This window comes from Festucalex cinctus, chromosome 9, assembly GCF_051991245.1.
Source record: "Festucalex cinctus isolate MCC-2025b chromosome 9, RoL_Fcin_1.0, whole genome shotgun sequence".
Taxonomy (NCBI): Eukaryota; Metazoa; Chordata; class Actinopteri; order Syngnathiformes; family Syngnathidae; genus Festucalex; species Festucalex cinctus.
The window spans coordinates 21,178,831-21,197,700 of record NC_135419.1 but is presented as its reverse complement, the minus strand read 5'-3'; the positions used below and the strand labels follow the sequence as shown (position 1 = coordinate 21,197,700).

General features: G+C 38.9%; 1 protein-coding gene and 1 long non-coding RNA gene across 5 annotated transcripts in view; one reads left to right on the top strand and one right to left on the bottom strand.

Annotated features, from left to right (window-relative positions):
• Positions 1 to 18,870, bottom strand: part of glra1 (glycine receptor, alpha 1) — a 69,333-nt gene that overhangs the window by 34,891 nt on the left and 15,572 nt on the right. For 2 of the 4 annotated variants that reach the window (XM_077533013.1, XM_077533014.1), the window contains one exon: positions 11,242 to 11,280. The exons of the other annotated variants lie outside the window; for them this stretch is intronic. In XM_077533013.1, the coding sequence (XP_077389139.1) occupies positions 11,242 to 11,280 (39 nt within the window). The remainder of the gene's footprint in view (positions 1 to 11,241; positions 11,281 to 18,870) is intronic. 4 annotated transcript variants of the gene reach the window in all.
• On the top strand, positions 1,247 to 17,911 carry LOC144026369 (uncharacterized). Its single transcript, XR_013285118.1, has 3 exons — positions 1,247 to 1,479; positions 1,811 to 1,915; positions 17,429 to 17,911. It is a non-coding gene; the product is annotated as an uncharacterized LOC144026369 (long non-coding RNA).

Genomic DNA, 18,870 nt, shown 5'->3' with positions numbered 1-18,870 from the left:
ACACTCTACACATCACCAGCTATCAAATAAAACCTATTTTGAAAAATTCGATTGGCAAAAACTGGAATAAAACGTGTTTAAACTTGCCAACATAGGCGTTTTGACTGGAGAGGCTAATTGATGAAATTGGTGCGTTTGTCATTGCCACAAAGACAAAATAGCGTTGACTTACTCACCTGTTTTCCAATCTACATGTTGCCAGCTATCAAATAAGACCTATTTTGAAAAATGTGATTGGAAAAAATGAGAATAAATTACATTTAGTTGCCATCAATTTCACCCATTAGCCTCTGCAGTCAAACGCCTTTGTTGGCACGTTTAAACCAATTTCATTCCAATTTTTGCCATTCATATTTTTAAAGATATGTCTTATTTGATAGCTGGTGATGTGTAAAGTGCATAACAGGTGAGAAAGTCAACACCATTTTGTTTTTATGTCAACGGGAGACCACCAAAATCACCAACCTCACCCAAAGTGACTGTAGCCTCCTCAGTCAAAATGCCGATGTTGGCAACTTTAAACGCAATTTATTCTACTTTTTTGCCAATTGGATTTTTAAAAATAGGTCTCAATTGAAAGCTGGCGATGTGTACAATGCAAAACTAGTGAGACAGTCAACGCCGTTTCGATTTTGTGGAAACGGGACTCCTCCAAAATCAACAGGTTTTACTCAATGTGAGTGGTACCTCTGCAATGACAAACGCTGCCATCTACAGGCGAGATAGCGCAATTGCGGGTTTTTAAGGCGGTATGAAAAGATGATTTGACGGGAGCGCAACCGTGGAGCCAACTTCAGCATTGTGAAAGCTATCTAGTTTTTTCTCGAGTAAATTGTGTTTCACCATTCACAGTCTGTGGTCGCCATTTTGTTGAGTGACGTCACTCGTAGCCCGTCGGTGAAGTCGGGGTCCTTTTTTTTTTTTTTGACTTTGCAAGTGGAATTTCACGAGTTCAAGGGGCCACTTCCTGTTTGAACTCCCACTTCCGAGCATCCTCGAACGCGGCATAAATGTGGGTAAATATCGGCAAGTATATTACGAGCCTGTACAAACATGGTGGCAAACATTGTTTGACTCCAACCCTGGAAACGCGCCGCCCGCATTTGTTTGTTGAACTTTGATTATTTATGGGATTTATTTGCCTTCAGGTCACAGCGGACTTTGGGCAAACACGCACCCACACTGGCTGGGGCGTTTAAATCCCCTGCCTGCGAGTGGGTGTGTCATTCCACAGGAAGAAGCGCACGGGATGACTTTGATGACCAATTACTTGCCCTGTCAGCGCGCGCGCGCATCCCTGCAGGCGCTCTCCCCGCGTGTGCACGTGCGTGTGAGACCATTTCATGGCGAAGGATGAGTGCACGAGTGGCGATTTGGCCGCCCGTGGGTGGCGTGACTGAAGGCCGGCGAACGGGCGGGACAAAAAGAGTGCCTTTGTCGTTGCGGTAGGGAAACACAAACACAACAAAGAACAACTAGGTAAGAAATGTGTTAACGAAAACTAGTACTGAAACTAACTAAAACTAAGCATTTAAAAAAATATAAATCTAATAAAAACTAACAGAACTACCATGTATGCTAATTAAAACTAACTAAAAAAAAAGTCAAAACAAAGTAAAAACTAATGAAAACGAAAATTCCCAAACTATAATAACCCTGTTTTGAATTGATTGTAACTCCTGTAAGTGTTTGTTGCCAGGTCACTCCTAAAAAAAGAACATTTTCATCTCAGTTTTTTTTTTTTTTGACCTGCTTAAATCAAGCAAATGAAATGACAGAGACAGAACTGATCCCCATCTCTCGATTCCAGTTGGAACTTGCAGCGATATGAGACCCACAAAAACCACAAAAAAAATCCGCATTTGACCTGAACCAAAAGAAGCGGGAAAACCTACACAACAAAATGCTCCAAATTGTGAGTTGATTCCAGTTACAATTGTTGTTGTTTTTTTGTAGGGATGCACGATAATATCAGTGGCTGATAATTATCGGCAATTATCGTCCTATTTGATGCCATACAGGTAAACCAGATAAAGAAATTCGCCAATAATCATCGGCAAATATCAACCAATTTGACGTCATACAAATAAACCAGATAATGAAGAATTTGCCAATAATTATCGGCAATTATCAACCAATTTGATGTCATACAGATAAACCAGATAATGAAGAAATTCGCCAAAAATTATCGGCGACTATCAACCAATTTGATGTCATGCAGATAAACCAAATAATAAAGAAATCTGCCGATACTAATCGACATACAATGTTGGTCATTTTGCAAACCGTTATCAGTTGACTTATCGGTTATCAACATCGGCACTTTCTAAATGATTGGTTTATCGGTATCCGTTGAAAACAGCATTATCATGCATCCCTAGTTTTTTTGGGTTGTGTTAACTTGTGGCACAAAATTTGAGTTACAAGCAAGTTTAGCTTAGCTTAGCTAGCCGAGTTACATTCAAAGGTCACGTTGACGTCAACACGCGCGATCCAATCGCACGATTAGCAATCGAGTTGCCCCCGAATCATTCACAAGCAACTCCTACTTGCTCGACCAACAAATGGCGTCAATTCAACTCGTAAGTCCAGCTTGTCGCTGAATTTCCTTTGAGCCACCAAAAGCCAAACAAATAAAGTGCAATTAAAGTCCGCCATCGTCGTGAGCTCGACTGCGACGTTTGCGAGGACGTCAACAAACAAACACAAACACAAAGAACTTTCAGCTGAGCTCGTTAAAGCAAGGGATAAAAAACAAAACAAAAAAAAAACAAGCAGAATTTGTGACTTAATGAGGATTCTGCCGCTTTATTAAATATTCATGGCGTGAGTTTATTGAGCTAATACTTGCATTTAGTGCACACCCGAACAACTCTTAGGTGGATGAAAACACAAGCCCAATCTTGAAAGCACATTCTCACACCTGCTTCTGGAAACTTTTTCATCAAGTCCTCATAAATACACAAAGAAAATAAAAATACATGTTTTTTTTTGTCACAGCAGCATATCATGAAGACATCCAAACAATCTTTTTCTTCCTGTGAGTCTTTTAATGAAGTCGCATTTGCGAAGAATGCAAACGCTGCGAGACGCATTTTTATTGTCGCCGCTGATGTGACGGCTAACAACAAACGCTTTCAAGCTGCTTTATTTCCTCAAACTTCATCACGCACGCACGCTCATTTGCATACAATCTGTTAAAAGAAGACAACTCAAGACAAACGATGACTGAACGGTCGCTTGATACATTTTCTGTCCACCGTGTCACACGGGCAATCCTTGTTGGCACTGTAAAGTACGGGTGGGAACCTGACGATACGATACATTATAAGGCTTACGAGAACGAATATCTCAAGATATGATGATACCATCATTATCGACGTATTGCTCAGGTTACAAAGTTGAAAATATAATCCACATTTTTCATAGAAACATATGCAAAAGCCAGTCAGATAAATGTCTTCCACAAGTCCAAAGTGCACTGATCAGTCTTCTTTGCCTGAAGACTTGCGTCCATTTCCCTGCCACTCTTATGAGGCACTCCCCCTAATGGCCCGCCAAGTCATTGCTCAATAAGTCATCAAGAATGGACCTATTATTAGTGGCTGTATATTAACAACAAATATCGCCATACTTGCGTGGGCGTATCGCTAATCCATCGAGTGACAAAGGATCATGATTTATCGCGATATCGAAATATCGTCACACTCCTCGTCATGAGACGAGAAAATGTGATTTCGTCACTTGAGTCCAACGTTCATTCTCGAACCAGAAGAATTTTCTCGGTGATGTAAACGTGAGCATGGCACTGATCCTTGTGGCACGCCAAAGAATTGTTTCGTGCCGAGTTGTAGAATTGTAAGCATGTGTTGACCAAGGTTATCTTAGTAAACTAAAACTAAAGAAAGAACTAAAACTAAAATTCAACAAACAACTTCATTAACAAAATAAAATCAAAACGAAAATGCTTTTTACAAAAAACGAAAACTAACCAAAACTACATTTTATGTTTACAAAACTAACTAAAATTAACTATAATTATAGGAAAAATGTCCTTGGTTTTAGTCTTTGGGAATTAATTGAATGCATGAGCATTTGGGGATGATTTTTAACGTGATTTTAAATTGATTTATTTCAATATGATCCAGAAAAAGGACTTTTGAAAGTGTGTCACACATAAGTGATGTAATCTAGCAGCATCCAATAGAAAAGCACCTTCAGATGTCACTCCGATGCTGTTTCTGAAATATTGCGCACTGTAATACACATTTAAAAAAAAAAAAAACTAATACTGAAACTAAACAAAACTAAATCAAAAGCATTTATTAAGTAAATAAAATTAATACAAAAATAATGAAAACTCCCTAAATTTAAAAAAACAAAACTCAAATGAAAATTCCAAAACTATAATAGTCTTGGTTCTGACATCCGACATCAAGTCACAACGACGTGAGCGTGGCATTGATCCTTGTGGCACTCCAAAAAAGTTCATATGAATGAAGGAAGTCCATATTTGGGCATAAGGTGGCGGGACTTAGTCAAGAAGTGAAGGGTGCGGGACTTCGACTGGAAGTCAAGTGGGTGGGCCTTAGACCGGACGTTAGGGGGCGGGACAGGAAGTGATGTCACACGTGTCAAAATGATTGAATGATACTCTTAATATCGAATTAATACTTAATTAATATTTGCGGCAAAGCGGTCATCATCTCCATTCAGCAAAAACTCGTCAATCCCAGTTCGGCCGGCAAGCGCTCAAATATTTGACTTCAAGCTCAGCACACACGCCGACAATCGCAGATGCTCCGCTCGATGAATTGGCAACCAATTTCAATTTCAAGCTTCGGCGGGTGTCGTTAGCCGTGCGCTCCAAAGTAAGCAAAGTCTGCGTCGTCATCTTTACGCATTTTGGTTTGTTGAGAGACATTTGTGACCACCATCACAACATCAATTGTTTTTTTTGTGTGTTTTTTTGGTTTTTTGTTTGTTTTTTTTGGGCTAAATCCGATGTAGTCGTTCACATTTGACAACCAAAATGTGACTCATAATGTAAAAGAAATGAATCCATCAAGCAAAAAACACGACATTTGTGACATCTTCTCGCAACTTGTGTCCGCCTTTCATCAATTTCTTTTTGTTTGGTTTCTTTTTTTTTCTTTTAATTGTGGGAATGCTGAAAATGCTTTTTTTGTGCTGATTTTAGCTGAAGTCTGATGATAATCCCCTTTTTCTGGCACCAGCACCCAAAGATGTGATTAAGGAGTATAGGCATTGCTTATAAATAAATAAAAAAATAAATAAAAACTCTACTATACTAATAATTTATGGTAGGTGACTACTGCTGACTTCTGACTGAGAATGGGTGGATGCCTGGATGGGTTTGTATTTGTTATTTAACTACAAGTTACTACTTAATAATTACTACTAATACTACTACTGTTTCATTCAGTAGCATTCAGCTATTAGCATTCAACCTTCAGCATTACCACGCAATTTCTTCAGAAATTGCACTTAGTCTAGTTCAGTTAGTTATTTTTTCAAAAAGGCTTCGTTTTAGTTGAGCTTTTATTAGTTTTAATAATAGCTTGTATTTTTTTTAAATATACGGATTATTTGTTGAGTACAAGATTAAAAAAAAAAAGGTAACAAAAATGTTGCGGAATAAAATAAAGTACAATTCTCTAACTTCCTTCTTCTGCAGCTACAAATGGAGCAAAATACACAAATCAATAAGTTTCATATCAACCCCGATAGCACATTTATGATTGACAAAGAGGAAAACAAAAGACATTTTTGCTATCATTAGTGTGACTTTTAGCTAGTTCTAAAAAACATCACATGTATTTGCAGTTTTCATTTAGAAAAAAAAAAAAAAAAAAAAGATGAGATGTGACACTGTTCTGATCAGGTGGATTGGGTTTGGACGAGACCTTGCATTTTATCGACTGTAATATTTTTATTTGCCTGACTAATCAATGACATCATTAATCAGCTCCGCAAAATGATATTTCATGTTTAACTTTTTTTTTTTTTTTTTTTTTTTTAGGGGTGTGAATTGCCTCGTATCTGGCGATTCGATCCGTATCACGATTCATCTAGGTTGCGATTCAATTTGATACTGATTAATCCCGACACGAATCTGCAAGTCGATTATTGCATTTTTTTTTTAAACTCAAATTTAGAAAATATTAATAAGTAAACTTGTAAGATTTGTATGATAATGTGTTGAACTGAAACTTCAACACTGTTTTAAACAAACCGGTTGCAATCTGTTTCATGTTTGAACAGCATTCAAATACAAATATTAATGCTCCATTCATTTAACATTCTTCCATGCTTCAAGTGTGAACCCGAAGTAAGCCTTTTTGTTGAATATTTCCATCAAAAATGGATGTTTAAATATCGATTCGTCCGCATATTGAATCGATACAAGAATTGCGCGCTGTAATATCGCGATATATTGCCAAATCCATTTTTCTTAACGCCTCGTTTTTTTGGAAGAATTTGTTTTTATTTTTTGGTTGTGTTTTTTTTCTCTGCATTTCAATTGATGTCAACCAAACGTGAGTTTTCACAATTAGTGATGAAAATGGCGCCCGGTTGACTTTGAGTAAACGGTTTTTTTTCTTGTTTTTGTTTTTTTTTTTTAAATACATATCCTCTGATAAAATCTGTGAATGGTTAGTTTTTTGTTTTTTTCCAAACTTGATCATTGATTGGATGAAAAATCCTGATTGTGTAAAGCCCAATTTTCATTTTGATTTTAATAACAAAAAAAACATTTTCTTCAACTTCAGTTTGATTTCGTTATGAACCTGTCATCAAAATAACAAATTTAGCAGACAGATTGTATGTTGAGTCCAATTTTTTTAAATTGGTCGAGTGACGGCTTGTATCTCAAAGCAGCGCTGTCATTATCATCCTCATCATCATCATCATCATCATCATCACTTGCTGCTTCCCGTCGAGGTTTGCCTCGTAGCTTCTTCCCGTTTGAAAGATAATCTCGAGTCATGTTTCTTTTGTTTTCGTTTTTTGTTTTGCTTGACGTTGCCGTCAATTGGATTTTGCGTCTCGTCTTCCTGCCGGCACCGCACCTCCGCCTCTTGAACTTCATTAGCGCGTGCATGCGTGCACGCTTGCATGCACGTTTACAGTTGCGAGTCAACACACTAAAGTCGCAGATAAACAAACGAGAGACGACGACGACAGCAAGTTTGATCAAGTGTCGCCTCCACACTAGGATTATTATTATCGTTTTGCAATTTTTCATTTTGATTTCGTTTTGATTGTTGTTGTTTTTTAAATTTACTTAGTTTTAATTCAATTTCAGGGTGGTTCTGTTAGTTTTGATTAGGGGTGTTAAAAAAATCAATTCAGCAATATATCACGATATTACAGCACGCAATTCTCCAATCGGTTCAATATGCGGGCGAATCCATTTTTAAACATTCATTTTTGATGGAAAAATATTCAACAAAACGTCTTTGGGTTCACAACTTAAGCGCGGAAGAATGTTGTATTCATGGAATATTAATTAAGCCTTAATTTAATATTTGATTTCAATGCTATTCAAACATGAACAAGAGTACCGTATTTTCCGCACTATAAGGCGCACCAAAAAGCCTTCAATTTTTTTCAAAAGCTGACCATGCGCCTTATAATCCAGTGCGCCTTATATATGGATCAATATTGAGCCGCAACAGGTCTCGCTGTCAAGACGCTGTCGGTGACCCTGCACGGTCGGTGACGCACATGCGCAGAAGATCCCGCCATCTTGGATCGCTTGCTAATACTAATACTTTACCTCAGAGAAAATAATAAAACAGCTGTTTATTCATTTTGGGAGTGAATGGAGTTGTCAGAAAGCTGGTTTGTAATCTATTAATAAAGTTTGACTGACCTATCTGACTGTTTTGTTGACATTCCCTTTAGCTCAGCACCATCTAATGGATGCATAACATAACCCCAGCCTCTACTGTCGCGCCTTAGATATGGAAAAAGTTTGAAAATATGTCATTCATTGAAGGTGTGCCTTATAATGCGGTGCGCCTTATAGTGCGGAAAATACGGTACATAAGAATGACGTTTCAGATAAATAAATAACACATTTTCACACAAATCTTACGCTGTACATGTACAAGTTTACTGATTAGTATTTGCAAAATTTGAGTAAAAAAATTGCAACAATCGACTTATACATTCGTATCGGGATGAATCGGTATCAAATTGTGGCCAATGAATCGTGATACAAATTGAATCGTCAGGTACTAGGAAATTCACACCCCTAGTTTTTATTAGTTTAATAAATGCTTAGTTTTAGTTTAGTTTAAGTTAGTTCCAGTATTAATTTTAGTTGTTTTTTTGTTTTTTTGTTTTTTTAAGTGTGTATGACTTGTACGCAATATTTAAAAAAAACAGCATGGGAGCGATGTCATGTGAAGGTGCTTTCCTATTGGCTGCTGCCAGATGACGTCACTTCTTGAGTTTTGTTTTTTTAAATTGAGTTAGTTTTAATTAGTTTTCAGGGTGGTTCTGTTAGTTTTTGTTTTAGTTCTTTAATAAATGTTTACTGTTTGTTTAGTATTAGTTTTTTTTTTTTTTAAATGTGTATGACTTGTGCCCAATATTTAAAAAAAAATCAGCATGGGGGCGACATCATCTTTTGGTGCTTTTCTATTGGCTGCTGCTAGATGACATCACTTCTGTGTGATACACTTTCAAACGTCCTTATTCGGCTTCATATCAGAATAAATGTACCTCATATCACATTTCAAATCATCCCCAAAGGCTCATGCGTTCAATTCATGACAAAAGACTAAAACCAAGGACATTTTTACTATAATTCTAGTTTTGTAAACATAAAATGTAGTTTCAGTTACTTTTCCTTTTTTTTTAAGGGTTTTTGTTTTCATTTGATTTTGCGAACAAAATTGTTTCTTGAATTTGAGTTTTTTTCCGTTAGTTTTGGTTGACTCTAATAACCTCGGTGTCCATTTCCTCAACATTTGGCCTTTTACGATTTCTTTCGAGAGCATCTCGTGAGCGCGCCAGCGGCACCTGCAGGACCGAAGCGGAAGTGCTGCCATTGGATTACAAAAATGGCGGCCGTTGTTTGCATACTGGATCACTTTGTGTGTGTGTGTGATCAAATGAGTGTGTTTTTCATGTCGGCGCGTGTTAACATATGTTTAAATGTGTGTCTGTAAAAATATTTTGTGTGTGTATTAGGGCTGCACGATATTGGAAAAACATGCGATATACGATATAGTTGCGATATTTAACATGTACCTAAAGAAATGACATTTTTATCATCTAATGAAAGGATTACATTTTTTTTCATGTGGCAAAATATTCATATCAATGTATTCTTAACTAATTGTAATTACCTCTATTGGATGGCAGTGCACATATTCGTTAAGTACACTGTGTTCCAACTATGTTTTGCATTTGCATTATTCGGGTTGGAACACCCATGGAACTAGGGACGTGGAAACCAAATAAAAGGAGAGGGTGAGGAGGGGATTTTTTTTCAGAGCGCAGTTGTGAATTGGATCAGTCACTTCCTCTCCTTTCTCCTCGCAACCTTTGAACTGAGTGTCTTTTTTGTCATGTTTCATAAATGTCAAACAGGTAAACCTGACAATGTGACTGGTCAAATTCAGATCAAAGCATCAAAGCCGTAACAAACTTATTTCATGTCTTTGCAATATGCATATTGCATCGGCCAATATCGCGATATCTATATTTTTTTGATATATTGTGCAGCCCTAGTGTTGATGAACGTATGTGTGTGATGGTTAAAAGAGTGTTTGCGTGGAGTTGTAAGTATGCGTGTGGGTGCGTGTGTGTTTATGTTCATAAAATAGGCGGCCATTTTGTGTGGCGTGCGTTTGTGTGTGTGCATTTGAATGAAGTGTGTGGAAGCTGCGCTGTTAAACTCGATGCTTGGAATCATCTTGACAGGGAAAAGGATGTATCATTGCAGCTGAGTGCGCGCGCGCATACGCACACCGAGGTTGAGTCAGTGTGTGTGTCTACATGTAAATGTCATATGAAGGTGAAGCGATGTGTGTTTCCGCCGCTGTAATCATGTTGTCAGCCCTCCCCGGATAATCAGGACTGCGCGGTGATCATCACGCTCGCTTCACTTCAATTTTGGTCTTTAAAAAACAACTACAACAAAAAAAGTCTCTTTGAAAGAAAATCTAGTCACGCAGTGTATGGTATGATACGTACAATATGTATTTCGTATCATTGGGGAAAACAAAAACAGAAAACTCAATTTGCTGTCTGGATTCTTTAAGCCGAAAAGAAAATATGACTTGTGTATCGTTTATTGTTTTGCATCTCATGTTATTTTCGAGCAATGCCTTTCATATCATATCAATTAGGACTGCAACAAACGAACATTTCAGTCATCAATTAATCTGTCGATAATTATTTTTTCGATTATTAACTGATGTGTAAAAAAATGTATTTCTATCCTTTCCCCCCAGAATGGAACATTATTCCAAATTGACAGTACACAAACAAACAATTTTTGGAATGTAACATGATAAAAATGCAAACATGTTGATCATTGTATTACAAAGTAAAAATTAATTTTCTTTTGCTTCAAAACAAAGAAAATCGATCCACTTTCATGCACGATGACAGAAATCGGAAAAGGTTTACTCTTGACGAGACAAAATTTGGAGCATTAATACAGTACAAATCTAAATAAATAAATATATATCAAAATGTTTCATCGTTGATCAAAAATAATTCTCAATTCATTTGATGAGTTGTTAATGAATTGATTAATGGTCACTGCTCTAATATTAAAATCAGAAAAGACAAAAATGTTCGGTGTGATTTTGTTGCGTTTGTGATATTTGAAACGGGCCGGCGTTGAATCGCTATCTGGAAGGTGGCTCCGCCCAGTGCCAGACGGGCCATCATTAATATGTCAAACCCGGCAATTGCACAAAAAAGTCAAATCTTGTCAATCTGATCGCAACTTTTGCGGAAGAAAGTGAGCGCAATCCATTTTGGAATGCGGCAAAGAAAGACACGACGGCGCTCGCATGCATCAACATCACAAGTCAAGGAAGGAAAAAACACGATTGCAATTAAGATTCTTCTTCAAGTCAAAAAAAAAAAGTTGGCTACGCCCATGTAGCGTCACCGCCATGGAGGAAGAGGACAAAAAAAACAAAAGAAAGGGTTTGTGGGAAAGAAAAAAACAAAAGAGGAAAGTACCTTTCTTGTGAGTAGCTTCATTTTTGGAGCCTTTGGGGTCTAATAATAAACAAAAAAAGATGACAATTAAACAACAACACCAATTTGTTTTCTTTTGTCTATTGAACACGAGCTGAGCGACGACTCGTTCGTTGTTTGTCCCGCTTGAGGAAAACAACGCGGCTATCGGGCAGGGGGGAGCAGGGGGGGGGGGGGGGGGGGGGGGGGGGCATCGCACGCTGCCAACAAGGGAGGGGGGCAGAGGGGGCGGGGCACGTTGGCAGCAAGGGTGGAGAGGGGGCGGGGCAACATACTCTGAAGGCAGTAGCAGCAGGGCAAGAGGAGGAGGGGGGGGATGCACAATTGGAAAAGAACAAAGTGGCGGCCGGCCATGGACAAGATGACAAAGAGGAAGAAAGAAGCAAAAAAACGCGCCACTCGCTTACTAGAACCCGAATGATGATGCAAGGGGCGGGTGCTGGTGCTGGGGGGGGAGGGGTTTTCTCAAAATGCATCAAGACGACATGTCAAAATGGCTTCCTTGTCATTTTAGCTCGGCATCGTCCACACAGGAAGTGATGTCACACTGCCACGCCCGCGTTGCCATGACAACACGAGAGCGACCCAGAAAAATATTGCGTCACGTACGCCGTGCTTGTTCCAAAATGTCAAACTTTTGACCCACATCAGAAATACAAACCACAATATGAAAACACAATTGAGTAGTCGGCTTGCGACGTCATGTGACCTCAACTATCCTCGAACCGTTCACAGACTCAAGTTCAATTAAGTCAACAAAATACTCTTACAACAAATAAACCCATCCATTTATTTTCTTAACCGCTTGCTCTTCACAAGGGTCGTGGGGGCTGCTGGAGCCTATCCCAGCTGGCTTCGGGCAGTAGGCGGGGTACACCCTGAACTGGTCACCAGCCAATCGCAGGGCACACAGAGATCAACCACCATCCACACGCCCAATCACACCTAGGGACCTAGTGTTCAATTAACCTGCCATGCATGTCTTTGGAATGTGGGAGGAGACCGGAGTACCCGGAGAGGACCCACGCAGGCACGAGGAGAACATGCAAACTCTACCCAGGAAGGTCGAATCCTGGACTCGATCTTGCGTCCTCAGTCCTGGGAGGCGGACGTGCTAATCACTCATCCACCCACGAATAAACACAACACATTTATTTAAAGGTTTCATATTTATTCCAAAATTATTTCTGTGCAAAATGTTGAGACAATATTAATGTATACTGATTTGAAATCAGTTTTACCTAAACAAAGTAGGGGTGCACCGATCGATCGGCCGGCCAATTTACCGGCCCTGATTTCCTTAATTTTGGAAGATCGGTGATCGGCTAATCCCTTAAAAATAAACCGATCTTTTCCACCAATCTCATCTCCCTCCTCAGAGGTCCGAAAAAGTCAATAACAAAACAAAACAACCCATTCGTATTATTTCGCCGATACTGTTCAATGTTTTCCAATACGACAAGATTGGAACAGCGAAGGTGTGTGCTGCTTGTAATGAAAAAAAATCGATATCGGCAAAAATCGGGATCGGCAGGTCACACTTTTTAAAAGATTGGCGATCGGTGATCGGCCGTAAAATAGTGATCGGTGCACCTCTACTAGAGGTAAGATCTTTAGCGCGAGCCCGAGCCGGCCCGAAATTCGGGTCGGGTCGGGCCGGGCTTCTCTCTCGCTGACTTTAAAAATAAATAAATATATGTTTATAAAAATGAATACTAAAACGATGTGTGGATACTAAACTAAGGAATACTTGTAAAGAAATAATTTGGATAAAACAGAGAAGGCGGCGCTGCAGTATTTCTCCGCGTAATTAAGCGAGTGCGCATCAAGATCTCTCTTTCACTCTCTTTGTCTGGCCTCTTTTTCTGTTCCAGCGTTATTTCGTTGTGCAAATGTATTTATCATGATCATAAAAATATGTAAATTATTTTAACCTTAAAAAATCTTGTTTTTTTTCTGCCAAAAATACTATGGGATAAATTGAAATTTCGGGTTTGCTTCGGGCTTGGGCCTGCAAATCAAGTTAATTGGTCGGGCTCGGGCTGGGTCGGACTTTAATGCCGGGGTGGATTTTTTAGGTTCGATTTTACCTCTAACCTCTACTAATAATAATCCAGACAAGAGTGTCATTATTTACACGCACCTCACAATTTAACTCATTTCCAAAGATTTGATTTCTTAAACGATGAATTCATTCAGTTTATTGCCCAGCCCAAAGAGGTGCAGTACTTTCAAAGTAAAAGTAGGTGTTTGGTGTTTGCAAAGCTCTTATTTTGTTTTTTGTTTTTTTTGTTTTTTTTTTATTTATTTTTATTTTTATTTATTTTTATTTTTATTTATTTTTTATTTATTTATAAAAAATAAAAATAAAAAAAATAAAAAAAGCAAAGCTCTTATTTTGAAAGAACGCCCAGCAGACAATCAGTTACACTCTTCCGGAAGACGATAGAAAATGGAGAAGATTTATTGTTGAGAGGCTGGAATTTAAAACATGTTTTCTAAACGATTCAGCAATTATAATTAATTTGATAATTTAGTTGTCAATTAAATAATTGATTGCGTCTTGATTGCGTGTGGCAGGGGCAAAACAATGGGGAAAAAAAAAAGATTTTTTTTTTTTTTTTTTTTAATCATGACTTCACCATATGACCGATTCTCACTTAGAGTGTGCAACATATCTCCAAGATAAATGTGGCTTGCCTACAAAATGATGGATGGACAGACGGATGGATGTTTTTGGGTTTTTTTTGTACATTTTTGTGCTAGCTTGAAGCCGTGTTGTCACGCTTCAGGATGAAAGACGGACTCGGGTGGTGAATTGTTCTCCGGATTTCACACCGTGTCGACGTTTACCTCCGCGCGCGCTCGCTAGCTCGCTCAGCCCGCCCGCCCGCCGCTCGTGTCACGCTAAACCCCGGCTTAAGTCGGGATTAAAAGTGAGCCGGAGGCAGAGCTTAGCCTCGGGCTGTCCCAAACATCACGCTAGCTGGCATTCAACGAGCATGCGAGCGCGTCACCGCTATTCCCCGACGCCACACGGTGAGCGCGGATAATTAGCGGCGCCGTGTGGATAACCGCTGCTAGCATTAGCGACGACAATGATAAGGCGACACTCGCTTGCAGGTGTGATGGGATTCCACACGGGCACGAACATATTAGCATCACATGAGCTGCCAGTCACGTTGAACCAGGAAAATATTCATTCATACCTTTTCAAAGATGGCTTTTCACTTTTTTTTTTTTTCTGTTCAATTTCTAAAAGACAATTTGTGTTGCGTTGTAGCGTCGTCGTGAAGGAAGGTGGTGGATAGTGCATTTCGTCTGCAAGCTTTGTATTAGTTTTAGTTATTTAATAAATGTTTAGTTTTAGTTTAGTTTTAGTTAGTTTCAGTATTAGTTTTAGTTTAAAAAAAATGTGTATTACTTGTGCGTATAATTTAAAAAACAGCATGGAAGCGACGTCATCTGAAGGTGTTTTTCTATTGGCTGCCGCGAAATGACGTCATTTACAGTATGTTAATATCAAAATAAACCAACTTCAAATCACATTTAAAATCCTCATGCATTCAATTAATTACCAAAGACTAAAATGAAGGACGTTTTTGCTATAATTATAGTTTTGTAAACATGAAATGTAGTTTCAGTTAGTTTTTGTTTTTTAGAAATCATTTTCATTTTTATTTTATTTTGTTAACAAAATTGTTTTTTGAATTTTAGTTTTTTCATTAGTTTAACTACAATAACATTGACTGTGACAATTTTTTTTTGTGTAACAAAGCAAAAGTAAATAAATAAAATTATTTAAATATGAAATCAATTTTAATATTCCTCGGAAATTGTGTTCTTCCAAAAATTATATAAAAATATAAATATGTTTTCCATCCATCCATTCATTTTCTTAACCGCTTATTCCTCACAAGGGTTGCGGGGGTGCTGGAGCCTATCCCAGATAGCTTCGGGCAGTAGGTGGGGTAGACCCTCAACTGGTTGCCAGCCAATCGCAGTAAAATATGTTTTAAAACGTTAGAATTGAAGATGTAATCCACATTTTTCATAGAAACGTATGCAAAATGTCTTCCACAAGTCAAAGAGCACTGATGAGTCTTCTTCGCCGGAAGACTTGCGTCCATTTCCCCGCCACTCTTATTAGGCGCTCCCCCTAGTGGTCCGCCAAGTAATTGCTCAATAAGCCATGAAGAATGGAGCCATTCTAGTGGCTGTATATTAACTATAAATATCGCGATACTTGCGTCGGCGTATCGATAATCTATCGGGAGGGAAAGTATCACGATTTATCGCAATATCGATATATTGTCACACTCCTATTCCTGCCTGTCCTGGTTTTCCTGTCTTCATTGTCCTTCTGTTGTTCAAGCTATTCCTATCTTTCCCATGTCTGCTTGACTTCCTGTTTTTCGTTCTTCACTTCCTGTTCTCATAGTTTTCTTTTCTGCTGATCTCATCTCCAGTACTTGCCTTTTTCATCTCTTCCTGTACTTCTTACTTTCGTTTCTTCCTATTCAACATGCTTTTCCTTTTCTTCCATCGTCACGCTATTCCCAATTTTTACAGCACTTCCTTTTCTTGCTATCGTAAATCTCTTGCATAAATCTCAGTTAAATCGCATAGTGTCTGGTGTTAACATGGATACTCCAGCTAACAACTGTCCGACAGTGCTCTCCTTTTTTAATAAAATATCGCTTAAAAATCTTACACATTTGATTAGCGCGGCAAAACAAACAACTTGTATGCTTGACCCACTTCCGGGCAAACTGGTTAAAGAATTGTGTACAATCTTGGGTCCTTCCATTTTAAATATTAGAAATTTATCACTTTCTACTGGCATTGTCCCAGTAGCTTTTAAAACTGCTGTTATTCAACCTCTACTTACACGACCTAACCTCGACCCAGATAGCCTCTGCAATTATCGGTATCAAATTTACCGTTTACTGCAAAAATACTTGAAAACTAGCAATGGACTGTAATACCTCGTCGGTTTTATTATTACTTGATCTTAGCGCCGCCTTCGATACCGTCGATCATAAAATTTTACTAGATCACCTTCAAACATGTATTGGTATTTCATGCTTAGCACTTTCGTGGTTTCGTTCGTACCTCTCAGAGCACCGTGTAATTCATGGCAATGCGACCTCTGAGCTCTGTAACGTCACGTGTGGAGTCCCACAGGGGTCGGTACTAGGCCCTCTCTTGTTTAGCATTTATATGCTTCCGCTTAGCGATATTATATGTAAATATAATATAAATTTTCACTGTTATGCTGATGATATCAATTATATTTGCCTATAGAAATAATACATTCGCAAAACTGCAGTAATCTGGAGGCCTGCCTCGCCGACATTAAACAATGGATGTTGTTTAATTTTTTGCTTCTTAACCCAGATAAAACCGAGATGTTGATTGTCGGTCCCGCTCGTCATCGGCATCTGTTTACTAACACCTCTCTAAACCTTGATAAATGTACTATTAGCCAAAGTTACTCAGTAAAAAATCTTGGCGTTATTTTTGACCCAACTCTCTCTTTTCAAATGCATATTAAAAATATTACTTGAACTGCTTTTTTTCATCTCCGTAATATTGCTAAAATCCGCCCGATTCTGTCTGATGGTGATGCAGAGATTATAATTCATGCGTTTGTTACGTCTCGCCTTGACTATTGTAATGTATTACTCTCTGGTCTTCCAAGCCTTAAAAGTCTACAGTTAGTTCAAAATGTAGCAGCTAGACTTTTGACGCGGACGAGAAAGTTCGATCATATTACCCCGATATTAGCCAGCTTGCATTGGCTTCCGGTCCACCTGAGATGCGCTTTTAAGGTCTTGTTACTTACATATAAAATAATGTATGGCTTGGCGCCTTCCTATCTCGTCGATTTAATAATACCGTACGTTCCGACAAGAAACCTTTGTTCACAACACGCTGGTCTTTTGGTGATTCCAAGAGCTAAAAAGAAGTCCGCTGGTTCAAGAGCGTTTTCGATCTGGGCTCCAGTGCTCTGGAATGCCCTACCCTTGGAGGTCAGCGCTGCTACCTCTGTTGAAACGTTTAAATCACATCTTAAGACGTATTTTTATACTTTTGCATTTGGCTGAATGTTATGGGCCTGGTGACTGCCGCTTCTTTCTTTCCCTCCCTTCTTCTCGGCTTGGAGGGGGAGTTAGGTGTCAGTGACTGTTTGGATGCTGTTTTACGTGTTCTACACTGGCTGATCGTGATGAGATCCAGGTTGGACCATTACCTTGAAGTTGCTGTCATGGAGATAACTACACCGATTGTCCCGCCTGGTTTTGGATGATGACCCACTTCCCTGATGACGTCTTCTTGCAGTGCTTCAACTTCCTCAATGGACTTTTGCACTATTCTAGTAATAATGTTTAGTATCATAAACTATGTCAATTGTTGCCCATTTGGCATCCATTGCAGCCTGGTCATCCTGGGAGGGGGATTATCACATCTGCGGCCCCTTCTCAAGGTTTCTTATTTTTTTTCCCTGATGGTTTTTTTTTTTTGAGTTTTTCCTTGCCCTTTTGTGGTTTGATCAGGGGATGTCGTTACTATTTGTCAACTGTGGGCATGTGAAGCCCTTTGAGACTTTTTGTGATTCAGGGCTATATAAATAAACTTGACTTGACTATCAGCGTTCACGTCTTGTTTTGTGCTTCCGTCCTCTTACTGTTTTTCTTCCTCCCTTCCTGTTCTTTCTTTTCCCTGATATTCCAGTCTTCGTGCTACTCCCATTCTTCCTGTTCGTCCTGTCTTGCTTTTTTTTTTTTTTTCTGTCTTTCCCTGTCTCCCCTGTTCGTGTCCCAAAGTGACATTTGGGATTTTCCGCGTGACGGCCAAAGCGTGCGCTAAGCTAAAAGCATCTGAACTTGTTCTTGGTCAGCATGTCGTTCGCACGCTACTACCTTAGCTCCATCACCCCCAGCTGCTGTGCACCCCCCTCACCCCGAAGCTGATTACTGCACGTCCATTCGTGGCATGAAGCGGCTATTAAACAAGTGCTGACGGCAGCAAATCGACGTCAGTTGCTGACGGGTCATAAAGCACGACGGCCCACCTGGACACATTTCAGCACGCCTTCTTCAGTTAGCAAAAGGGGAAGGACTAGATCCGTTTTTAACTTCTTCCTACTCCCTTTGGACATGTAAGCCATCACACGAATGATTGCTTTGAATTTCTTCTTTCTTTGAATTTTTATTTGCTACTTATTCATGTTTATATGTTGTGTTTATATGTTCAATAAACAAACAAACAAAAGCCTGTTAGCTGATTCGATAACTTCTGATGACTGTTAACGCCTGCCAAAGAAGCTCATCTCAAGCATCAATAGCACAAGTTGCTCATTTCTAACGTTTTTTTTTTATTTTTTATTTTTTAGCAGAGCTAGCTAACCATTATAATAATATATGACGTGATTTACCAAAAAAATGAGCAAAAATACTTGTATAGCATGTTTAGCTCATGTATAGTTCAGCATTAGCAAGGTGACAAGATTGGAAAAAGATGAAAGATGATCTGGTTGGATTGAACGTGTCTGCTTGTGGATTTAGATCAAATGTCGATTAAAAATCCCGTAGCAGTGCTTAGGTA